The following is an 11703-nucleotide window of genomic DNA, read 5'->3' on the forward strand; positions in this document are numbered from 1 at the left end:
CAGACTGAAGCCAGCCTTGGCCCTGTCACTGAGCAGCTGTGTGCATCTGGACAAGTCACAAACTTGCTAGGTTCCTTGGTTTCCTTATCTATAAAGTAGCATAACTTGGGCCAATAGGCTTTTTGGAGTATTAATTCCACAAGTGCCCATCTGGATCCTAGGCTTGACGTTGGAGGACCATCCTTCCACACGCCAGGCGGGCCTCTGCCGTGACAGAGCCTGCAGCCTGGTGGAGCGGGACGAGGTGATGGCTGGCCGGATGGGGGGCCCCCGGGAGGAAGGCATCCCCGGGGCCGCCCAGGCCTGGCAGTGCGCCTGTGTGTGCACAGCTGTCCGCAGGCGTTCCTGCAACAAGCCTTTCGAGGGGACCCCCTTCACAGAATGTGCCGCTTGCCGCCTGCCCCAGGGAGGGAGACCAGCAGGGTGACCCCCACAACGCAACCTGCGTCAACCCCGCAGGGGGCTCAGCCTACTCCGCGGGTTCGGCCTTCCCTGGCTGCGCACGCACGTCACCCTCGCCCCGCCCTTTCCTCCTCGGCCGCGGATTGGCTGGTTTGGGTCACGTGGGCGTGCCCCGCTTTTCCTGGCGACGAGTGGCCGGCCGCCGGCTGGTTTCCGGTGCGGTGGGTCGGAGATGACGGAATCCGGCGCTTCTCTGGAGGACCCCTGGGTCAAGGCAAGCTCCGCGGGCGAGCACGCCGGGGAGGGGAGGGCGGGGCGGGCGCGTGTACGTAGGGGGTCCGGGAGATGAGGGAAGTCGCTCCGGTGCCCAAAGTACCCCCGCTTCCGCCCGCCTGGCCCGGGGGCTCCAGAGAAGACAGCTCGCCCCCCGCGCGTGCTAAGGTGGGGAGGTGGCTGAGGCGCGTGTGCGCGAGTGTGCGGGCGGGTCTGGGACTGGGGAGGTGGCGGTTTGGGGCGGGCGGGGTCAGGCCGAGGGGCGGCGCTCCCACGACCTAGCCGGTCTTGGCTCTCGGGGAAAGCCTTCCGCTTCTTGTGCGCGCCGGTGTGTGTCTGTCCGTCCTTCCATTGCCTGTGCGCCTGCCTGTCGGTCCTTCCATTGCCTACGCACCTGCCTGTCGGTCCGTCCATTTCCTGCGCACGTGCGTGTCGGTCCGTCCATTGCCTGCGCACGCACCTGCCTGTCGGTCCGTCCATTGCCTGCGCACCTGCGTGTCGGTCCTTCCATTGCCTGCGCACCTGCCTGTCGGTCCGTCCATTCCCTGCGCACGTGCGTGTCGGTCCTTCCATTGCCTGCGCACCTGCCTGTGCGCAAACGATTGTACGCAGAGGGAAGAGGCCTCGGGACGGAGGTCTGACCGCTTTCCTCCCTTGCTGGGTGCCGCAGGTGGAGTATGCCTACAGCGACAACAGCCTGGACCCCGGTGAGTGCCTCCCCACCCACTTCAGCCCTGTAGGTTCCCTTCGCCGCCACAGCTGACCACAGCCCTGTCTCTGAGCCTGACAGTGAGGGAGGAGCTGGAGGACTAGGGCAGGAGGCACGGGAGGTGATCCTAGTTCCCTCTGCTGTGGAACAGGGAAGGGATGGAAATAGTGACAGCGGGTCACTCTCACCCTCATCAAGCCCAGGTGTTGCTTTGTGAACCAGCAGCACCATTGCAGGCCAGTGGAGCAGTTCAGACCCAGGGACAGGAGCCTTGCAGGTGGCTCTAGAAGTGGCTGGCCCAGTACCGCTAGCTTTTGGTTTAAGGGGAGAGGTCAGCATTTAAGGATCAGGGAAATGGTGCCCACAGGTGTCTGAAGGCCTAGCAGTGTCGTTCCTCCCCCACCCCCACCTTACCCCTTAGTGATTGGGGCCTCTCTTTTCCAGGGCTTTTTGTAGAAAGCTCCCGCAAGGGGAGTGTAGTGTCCAGAGCTAATAGCATCGGTTCCACCAGTGCCTCTTCCGTCCCTAACACAGGTAGGCAGCCACATCCCCCATCTGGCAGGGCTCAGGTATGCCATCATTTTAGTATCTTTCTTAGGATGCTCTAGCCATCCATGTGGGGTGCTAGAGCCCTAGTGCTAGACACAGGGTCTCATCATCTTTTACCTCATCTAGAATAAGTTCCCGTGTCCATATGCTACCTGGGCACTATGTTCTTTTTCCCAGTTAGGGAAAGATGGATTAGCTGGGTCTCCCTAGGCCCCAGATTGATCTCTTCCTGCCCCCAACTCTGAGCGTAGATGACGAGGACAGTGATTACCACCAGGAGTCCTACAAGGAGTCCTACAAGGACCGGCGCCGGCGAGCACACACGCAGGCTGAACAGAAGAGGAGGGATGCTATCAAGGTGATTGGGGAGGCTTCAGCCGGCACAGGAAGGCTCTGCACGTTTCAGACTCATTGTGCCCTGACCCATCAGACAGGCCCAAGCCACCTGGGGGCAGCTAGTCGTCCCTGGACATGAACACCCCCCTCCTTCCAGCCCCCACCCCTTTTAGTTTGTGAGAATGGGACTTAGTGTCATGGAAGAAAAGTTTGTGCCATTTTGTCTTAACCCCTCAGAGTTAAGGAATCTATTTCCCTTGCTCTCTCCACAGAGAGGCTATGACGACCTTCAGACCATCGTCCCCACCTGCCAGCAGCAGGACTTCTCCATTGGCTCCCAAAAGCTCAGCAAAGCCATCGTTCTGCAGAAGAGTATGGCGGGAAGAGCACTGGAGGGGTTGGAGCAATGGGGCTATGAGCAGGCTAGCCTTAGACCCACTTTTGGCCTGGCCCTGCTGGGTGGTTGTAATGGGAGACTTGGGGAATGGGGAAAAGGGAAACAAGATCAGCCTTGTCCTCTGGTTGATGTCCTCTATGCCCACAACCTCTGTCCACCTTCACCCTAGCTATTGACTACATCCAGTTCTTGCACAAGGAGAAGAAAAAGCAGGAGGAGGAGGTGTCCACCCTACGCAAGGACGTCATGGCCCTAAAGATCATGAAAGTGTAAGCGTGCCCAACTGTGGGAACCAGGGCTTCTGAGGGGACTGAGGCCCACTTCACTTCACTCTCCCTTTTGTTCAAAGGCCACATCAGATAATATTCTCACTCCCTCCGGTGGCCACTTAGAGGCAGGAACCTGTCCCCCAATAGTCCCTGATAGTAGACACTAGAAAAGTCTGTTGGGTTAATGCAGGGGTCCTCAAACTTTTTAAACAGGGGGCCGGTTCACTGTCCCTCAGACCGTTGGAGGGCCAGACTATAGTTTAAAAAAAAAAAATGAACAAATTCCTGTGCACACTGCACATATCTTATTTTAAAGTAAAAAAAACCAAAACGGGAACAAATCCAATATTTGTATTTGCATGTGGCCCACGGGCCGTAGTTTGAGGACCCCTGGGTTAATGAGAGGTTAGAGAAGATAGGTGTCTATTTTTAACCTAAAAGCAGTATCTAGCTTATGAATATATCCACAAAGCTCTTTCCCTTCTTGGTTGGGGGAGGTATTGGGGTCACCCTATTACCCTCCTGGCCTGGTAGAGCTGCTGTAGCACCTCAGCCCTGGCCTGCTTGCTTTTAGGAACTACGAGCAGATTGTGAAGGCACACCAGGACAACCCCCACGAGGGGGAGGATCAGGTTTCCGACCAGGTCAAGTTCAATGTGTTTCAAGGCATCATGGACGCCCTGTTCCAGTCCTTCAATGCTTCCATCTCCATGGCCAGCTTTCAGGAGCTGTCGGCTTGTGTGTTCAGCTGGATTGAGGAGCACTGTAAGCCTCAGGTATGGGGCAGCAGGGGTCACAGGGCCCGGCGGCTTCTCCCACCTTTAGGCAAAGTGACCCAAGCCATTTCGAAAAGCAGGTAGCAGACTTTAGGTTTCTTCAGGGTGTTTCTACAGCTTTCAGTACTCGTTCCCCCCTTTGCTTTCTAAAGTTTACATTTTCCTGTTATGGTTTCATTTATCAAGTTTGATCTGAGCACTTACTCCTGTAAGGCCAAGTTCTGCCTTGGTTTAGTCCACGTTGTGGCCACCGTGGTCACTCCTCAGCTGCCCAGTGTGTAAGCCCCATCACTTGAAGCAGAATTACGTGGGGTTTTTGGAAAGATTTCTAGCCCCAACCCCAGGCCCTCTAAGGTAGCTTTTCCTGGAGTTTGTAATGACGTGGTGTGTTAATGGTATTAAACTGAGTCTTCTCCTTTTGAGGCCTAGTTGCTTCTTCTGGGGCTTAAACTTGTCTCTCAGATTCTCTTTTGTTTTCAAACATTTTTATTATGAGACACTTTTTTTTTTTTTCCTATGAGACACTTTAAACATACTGGAACATCAAGAGAATTTACACTGAATATTCATATATCTATCACCCAAATTCTACCATTAACATTTTCCATATTATCCCGTAGCTGTCCATCTCGCCATCCCTTTCTCCATCCTGTTTTGGGAGCATTGCAAAGTAAACTGTAGACATCAGTGCTTCCCAGGGGCTTTTTTTTTTTCCGCTAGAAAGAGCGCACCTGGTCAGGTGTCCCAGACAGCTCTCTGCCCTCACCTGAGCATCATCTCTTCCTCTGCTGCCCTCAACAGACCCTACGGGAGATCGTGATCGGTGTCCTGCACCAACTGAAGAACCAGCTTTACTGACCTGCAAGATAGCCAACAAGAGGCCTCAAGTCTCCTACTTGGTCACAACCACTGGGCTTGTGAGATTGGACTGTGACACCGCACACCAGTCAGCTGGTTTCTCTTTCATGTTTCCTCCCCTAGCCCCCCTCATCCTCAGTGGGGCTGGGGTATGTTGTGAAAGCTTCTGATTAATTTATTATATTGACTATAGAGCTCGAACCTACCCAGTCTTCCCCCCATAGAAGTCCTCAGAATGGGGGGTGGGGGGGCGTGCACACGCGCACGCACACACACACACACACACACACACACACACCCCCCTTTCCTAAGCCTCAGAATTCAGCACGTGATCTACACATATTTAGAAACTGTTTGCCTGTTTCGGTATCTCGGGTGACAGCTGGCCCAAGTTTGGCCATTTTGGCAGTAGTCGCTCGGGAGGAATGCATTAAGAGAAAAGACTTCCACAGCTATGAAGGCTGAAAGGCCGCTCATGCCTAGGCTAGAGCTGCCTGGTCAGCCCGAGGTAGAGCCACGGCTTTCTGGCTGGCTCAGGCTCGGCTGCCAGGGTCCTGCTCCTGCTGTTGACTCCACCACCTCTTCCCTGCTCTGGGCAGCAGACAGAAGCAACCTCCCACCTACTCCTGCCCTCTGTCCCCACAGGCACTGGCGCTGCACAGCAAAGTCAAATGTGACAAAAGTTTTTATTTTTCTAAATACCAACAAAAGTTTTGCTGAAATTACAATTTTAAAATAATTAGCTGGGCCTTAAAACCACCCCCAGCTTTCTGTCAGATGTATCTGGGTCTCTACCATCTTTCATGTGCTGCTTACATTTCTGCCAGGACTTGGGGGTGGGTGAAGGCCTGAGGTATATGGAACCCAAGAGAGTCTAGGGTGCAGCCCTGGACTCCTTGAATGCTGTGTATAATAGCCTCTCTCTACCTTTGTCCCCCAACCTCCCTTTTGCCTTCCTCAGATTTGTTATCTGGGAGGTTTGATTATCTAGAGGAAATTAAATATTTTTATATCAAATTATATTACAATAAATATTGCCAAATGCTTTCCTTTAGTTTTGTTCCAAGTCTAAGTGTTAAGCACAAGCATTTGAAATTACATTCTAGACCATGTAATGAGTGTACCCATCGACTGGATGACCAGCACTCCTTCCCCTCCCGCTCTGCCAAATACTCTGGTTTATGCCCCTCTCCCAACTGCCCTGCTCAAAGGTTGAAAGCAGCAGTAACAATAAAAAAAGCTGGCAGCCAGTCTGGGACTCTGTCCCCATAACCCAGTCCTACCACAGGGGCTCTCAGGGGTCTGGGAGCTTGACATTATAATCTTCATCTGTCTCTATCCCAACTTCCTCCTGTGGGGCAAGGAGACAAGTGAATGAGACTTCTTTGGGCGAAACCCCAGAGGAGCAAGGAAGAGAAAGAGAACCACTTACAAAGAACTGCTTCTTGCTCTTGGGGTACCCTTCCAGGATTGCATCACACAGCTCTGTCGCCTGACAAGAAACAAGACCACCCCTTTGCAGATGGGCAGCACTTGGCACTGCCTAACAGATCCATGACACGGCAGCAGTTTCTCAGGGGTGGGGGGGTATTTTCCAGGGCCCGCCTGGGAACTCCTGCACTTACCATCCTCTTGCGCTTCCTCCACTCCTTGCAGTACTTCTGCTTCTCTCTGTACACCTAAGCAGGGGGAACAGGTTTCTCTAAGCCCTTAACCCCACGGCAGGGCAGCTGCTGGGGTCAACTCTTGTGCTCGCTTCTCTGCACAGGCTGCCTGCCCTCCCAACTCACCTGTTCTTTCTCCTCCGGGGTCACATGGCTGGTGGCTGCTTTGATGTTCTTCAGTCTCTCTGTGTAGCCAGCACATTCCTTCTTTAACTCCTGGATCTCTTTCTGCATCTCCGGTGTGGTCAGGGCACTAGTTAACTCCTTCAGCTCTGAAACCACATCTCCCTGAGATCACTTGCTGTCCCCCAAGAAGGGGTTCTCTTCCAGTGGGTACTCCCTGAGGTAGGAGACCAGGCCTCCACTCGCTCTGGGTTTTACACCCAGGGTCCAGAATGGGCCCCTTATTCTAGAAATGTCCAGGAAGCTGTAGTCAGGGAAGTGTGAGAACAGTATGCTGATAATCATGATAAGGAAAGCAGATGCATGTCCCGTCCATTTGAATTTCAAAAGCCATCAGCTGTCATATATTTCTCTGAATGTAATGCTATGGCAGCCCAGCAAAGGGATCTTCACTGCACTGAGACAACCATGCAGTCAACAACCCGTTTCCTCAGTAATCCTGACCTCTGGACAGACCCTGATCTAGCGAGGGGCACCCTCCGAACAGCCCATTCCTACCAGCCTCCATTTGGCGACAGCTCTGCTGCAAGCTCTGCACCTTGGCAGTGAGGGTCACGATTTTGGCATCCAAGCTTTGGAGGTCAGCATCACTCACCGTGTCAAACTGGTCCTGCCAAAGACAAGAAGAAAAGTGGCCTGATGTGTGACCCCACGTCTAAAAGGCAACATTCAGACACACAGGAACCTTCCGAAATAGCAGGAGTGTACTTTTGAGAGATCATTCAATTTAGTACTGAGTCCAACAACAAGGTATCAAAGTTGAAACCTAATGCCTGTCCTCAGGGGGCTTCTAGGTTGTCAGGAGACTGAATAGGACAAATATCTGTCAGTTTAGTGGTCAAAACTCTCACTAGGCAGAAGGAGGAAAGGAACATTCTTCCCACAGTGGTGACTGAACGAGGGCTTCCACAACAGGAAGGGTCTGGACAGGCAGGGGCGTGGTGGGAGGGATTTCCTTAAGGGACTCTAGGAATAAAGTCTGAGGAGCCCCTCCCATGAGATGAGCTGCTAGAAGAAGGACTGTGTTGGGGCTCAGTGGGGGTCCCATCAGTTGGTGAGAGGAGCAGGTTAGAAAGGATGTGAATCCAGCCTGGGCAGCCTGAACTCCACATTAGGGCAATGTTAAACCTTTACAACAAGAGGCAGCAAACGACAGCCTGTAAGCCAAATCCTGCATGGTTTTGACAGTTGAGTAGCTGTGGCAAGAGACCACCTGGCCTGCAAAGTGTAACAATTGGCCCTTTACAGGAAAAAAAATTCCAACTTCACCTTTAGGGGACCTTCAACAAAGTAGTAACATAATGAAACCTATTTTAGGAAAATTTGCCTTGATGGTGATTTGATTCAGTTAAACGAGTATTTAATGTCTACTGGATGTTAAATACTGTGGGGTGCTAACAAAGATAAATGAGAAATGGGGTCTGTATTAGGACAGTTTAGTGGGGGAGACAATTATACTACCGTATGCCTCAAGAGGTAAGCCATTAGCTCAGAGCATCCAGAGAAGGTTTCTGGAGAAGGTAATGCCTGAGTGAAATTCTAAAGGATGAGTAAGTTAGCTGGACAAAGAGGTATAAGATGAAGAAGGGACTAAAACACTCCAGGCAAAGGAAAGACAATGAGCAAAGGATACAGGAGTAAGACCTATTTAATGGTCTAGTATTAATGGATGGAGAAATAACAGGGACAGATGAGGTTAGAGGCAGGCTGGGGCCAAGTCTCCAAGTGCCTTTTACCTGTTCCAGAGGCACTAGAATTTTAGGTAGGAAATGTCATGACTAGATTTTCATGAACACGGATCGCTCTGGCTGCAATGTTTGAGGAGACCAGGAGATGTTAGGATATTGCAATAGATGAGGAGCATCTGAACTAGAGCAGTGATGGCATGTGGGTTCAAGAAGGGGAAAATCAGCTGGACTTGACGGCTGGCTAGCCATGTGAGATACGGGAGGTTAAGAATGACCCTCTCATCTCTGGCTTGGGTGAAGAGTGATTCCATTAAGAAAGAAGAAAGTGTCTGCTCTCTCTTTCCGGACCTGGTGGAGCAGAAGGCGCCATGATGGGAGTCGACATCCGCCACGACAAAGACCGAAAGGTTCAGCGCAAGGAGCCCAAGAGCCAGGACATCTGCCTAAGGCTGTTGGTCAAGCTATACAGGTTTCAACCAAGTGGTGCTGAAGAGGTTGCTCATGAGTCGCACCAACCGGCCACCTCTGTCCCTTTCCCGGATGATCCACAAGATGAAGCTTCCTGGCCGGGAGGGCAAAACCACCGTGGTTGTGGGGACTATAACTGATGATGTGAGAATCCAGGAGGTGCCCAAACTGAAGATACGTGCCCTTCGTGTGAGCAGCCGCGCCCGGAGCCGCATCCTCAAGGCCCTGGACTCCCCCAAGGCTGTGGCACTGTCTTGCTTTCTAGTCCTCGAAAGGGCCGCGAGGTGTACAGGCATTTCGGCAAGGCCCCAGGAACCCCCCACAGCCACACCAAACCCTATGTGCGATCCAAGGGCCAGAAGTTCGAGCGTGCAAGAGGCCGCCGGGCCAGCCGAGGCTACAAAAACTAACCCTAAATCCTATCATGTTATTAAAGAGGTTTTGGATGCTAAAAAAGAAAAAAGAAGGAAGTGTCTTAGATGGTTTGGCTCAGTGGACAGAGTGTCAGCCTGCGACTGAAAGGTCACAGGGTTCGATTCCGGTCAAAGTCACATGCCCAAGTTGCAGGCTGGATTCCCAGGGGGCATGCAGGAGGCAGCTGATCAATGATTCTCTCTCATCATTGATGTTTTGTATGTGTGTTGTTTTTCTCTCTCTTCCTCCCTGAAATCAATAAAAATAAAAATAAATAAAAATAAAAGAATGTGAGAGGAGCCATGATGATTCCGAAAGACATCCATTTGGAGGTTTGAGTTGAAGATACAAAATTCATGTGTGTCTAGGAAGGCGGGTGGAGACAGAAGGAAAGTAATTTGGCAGAAGGTGGTTCTAATCTAGACGACTGGGAGTAAGAACTTCCAAGCAGAACTGGATCTTGGATTTTCTGTCATCATATTTTAAGTACGGAAATCTCATGAAGTTTGGATCACTGCCGAAACCGGTTTGGCTCAGTGGATAGAGCATCGGCCTGCGGACTGAAAGGTCCCAGGTTCGATTCCGGTCAAGGGCATGTACCTGGGTTGCGGGCACATCCCCAGTAGGAGATGTGCAGGAGGCAGCTGATCGATGTTTCTCTATCATCGATGTTTCTAGCTCTCTATCTCTCTCCCTTCCTCTCTGTAAAAAAATCAATAAAATATATTAAAAAAAAAAAAGATTAAAAAAAAAAAAAGTTTGGATCACAGCAAGGGAGTACACACACTGATTTAAAGGATGGCTGGGGCTCTTTTAATGGCGTAAGACAGCGGAGTTTTCATGGACTGCCTCAATTCTCCCAGAGAGAGTTCACACGTGGGGCTGATTCACCTAAATTGGGCTCGCACACGGGGCGGGGGGGTAATTTGCGCAGACTTCCCTCACCTGGTCCGCAAAATAGATTTTCTGCTTGCCGTACATCTTCTCTTTAATCTTGCCTTGTTGGGCCAGCTGCTCCAGCGCCTTCACCACGGCCTGGCAGGGGAGAGTGCGGGGCCATCAGTGACTTCGGGCCGGGCGGCCAGTGTTAGGGGCAGCGCGCGACCAGCCTTAGGAAGCCCAGGGCTACAATGGCCGACTCGAGGGGTCCCCAGGGTAGGAACCCCGGGAGCGGGTCCTCACCGCTTTGCCCAGCCCGTGTTCCCGCTGCAGGTTCCCAAACACATCCTGGGCGCTGTAGGGCCGGTTCTGCTCCTGCAGGTACTTCAGGAGGACGCCGGGGGCTACGGGAGGAGAAGACACAGGGGCGGGGTCGCTCAGCCGTCCCCCGGCCCCCTTACCCGCCCCCCTCGGGGTCTCCCCGGCTCCCGAGGCCCGCGTACCGCCAGTCGCCGCTTCTGCCCTGCCTTTACTCATGGCCTTTCCCGCCGCCAAACTCCGAAAGCCGGACGTTACAGTTGCTCCGGGCAACGGCTTCTTCCGGCGGCGGGAGGGGCGGGCCTCGTGCGGCCACTCGCGGAAGAGGAAGCCTTCGCGAGGAACGAAGCGGACCTTCCGGGACCCCCCAGCGGGTTTCTGCCCGGAGCTAGGACACCGCGCACCACCCCCTGCCTGGGAGTCTGCAGAGGAGGCGGGGCACACACTTCCAACCTTCCCCTGCTCCCCCCCGGAACGGAAGCCGGAGTACATCACGCCTTGGTCTTGTGGCCCGGCCCCCGCGGCGGCTGAGCAGGGCCGAAGGTTCCGACGGGAAACCTCGGGGTCAACTCCCGCTGGGCCGTCGGCCCGCTCAAGGTCACAGCGCAGTTACCGTCAGGGCCACGTCCTAGCCCACGGCCCGAGGCCCTTGGCCGCTAGTCTTATTTGTAAAGTAGGAGCCAGGGGTACTTGCAGAAGGGTGATCGTAGACTTAATAAGTAAAACACCCTGGAAAGAAAAGTCACCTTTGTTTGCTCGTTACCGAGCTCCGCACACAGGGGGCGCTCAACTCATGCTGTGGTTTGAACGCCAAGGGAAGGTAGGGCTGCGAGGGGGCTATTAAACCACAAAGCTTTTCGAAGTTTCCTGTTGGCTGAGTCAATTTTATGGCAACACCTGGCAGGTACTTTCCACTCCTGCCCACAGTGGCCAATGGGACGAAGCTTAAAATAAGTATTTCTAGTTTCTGAGGTCAGGTGAAGGCCAAAAGAGCAGCTGTCCCTGCAGCTCAAACTATCCGGAGGAGGGACATGGTGTTACTTTTTAAAGCCTGTTACCTAAAATCTCATTAGCCTTTGAAATATACTTGTCTCCACACGTTTAGGGAGCAGTATCAAGAATCAGATGCCCTGGCCAGTGTGGCTCAGTTGGTTGGAGCGTCACTGGGCACCGAAAGGTTGCTGGTTCTGTTCCAGTCAGGGCACATACTTAGGTTGCGGGTTTGATTCCTGGTGGGGGTGTGTACAGGAGGCAACCAATGTTTCTCTTATATATCGATGTTTCTCTTTCCCTCTCTGAAATCAGTAAAAACATCTTCAGGTGAGGATTACAAATCAAAAAAGAATTAGAAATGATGGAATAGAAATGATGGAACTGCACGCTAGATGCTGGCCAAGAGTGCCAGTTATGCTCATGTCTGGGCTCTCCTGGGGAGGGGATAGTGGCCTCATACCATGGTGATTTTCTGACCATCACAAAGGAAAAACCGATAGGCAAATGGGTTCCTTACACCTGGACTT

General features: G+C 52.8%; 2 protein-coding genes and 1 pseudogene across 3 annotated transcripts; 2 read left to right on the top strand and 1 right to left on the bottom strand.

Annotated features, from left to right (window-relative positions):
- The first annotated feature begins 513 nt into the window (after positions 1-513).
- Positions 514-5623, top strand: MLX (MAX dimerization protein MLX). 2 transcript variants are annotated; one of them, XM_070394976.1, is made up of 8 exons: positions 515-676; positions 1346-1382; positions 1829-1918; positions 2185-2291; positions 2542-2641; positions 2836-2935; positions 3510-3711; positions 4513-5623. In XM_070394976.1, exons 1-8 carry the CDS (start codon positions 635-637, stop codon positions 4567-4569), a joined length of 735 nt encoding a protein of 244 aa, XP_070251077.1. In that variant the 5' UTR covers positions 515-634; the 3' UTR covers positions 4570-5623. The 2 variants fall into 2 exon arrangements, with proteins under 2 accessions (XP_070251078.1, XP_070251077.1); XM_070394977.1 differs by lacking the exon at positions 1829-1918 and having other exon boundaries at positions 514-676.
- On the bottom strand, positions 5239-10536 carry PSMC3IP (PSMC3 interacting protein). The gene is made up of 8 exons (XM_070394979.1): positions 10369-10536; positions 10169-10269; positions 9932-10021; positions 6915-7026; positions 6360-6505; positions 6195-6248; positions 6002-6061; positions 5239-5920 (listed from the first exon to the last, which is right to left on the bottom strand). The coding sequence occupies exons 1-8, from the start codon at positions 10400-10402 to the stop codon at positions 5864-5866; spliced, it is 654 nt and encodes a 217-aa protein (XP_070251080.1). The 5' UTR covers positions 10403-10536; the 3' UTR covers positions 5239-5863.
- Positions 6361-9038, top strand: LOC138994803 (large ribosomal subunit protein eL18 pseudogene; annotated as a pseudogene).
- Positions 10537-11703: the final 1167 nt, after the last annotated feature.

The sequence above is a fragment of the Myotis yumanensis genome, unplaced genomic scaffold, assembly GCF_028538775.1.
Source record: "Myotis yumanensis isolate MYYU_CA2020_CCGP unplaced genomic scaffold, mMyoYum1.0.hap1 SCAF_16, whole genome shotgun sequence".
In the NCBI taxonomy this organism is placed as follows: Eukaryota; Metazoa; Chordata; class Mammalia; order Chiroptera; family Vespertilionidae; genus Myotis; species Myotis yumanensis.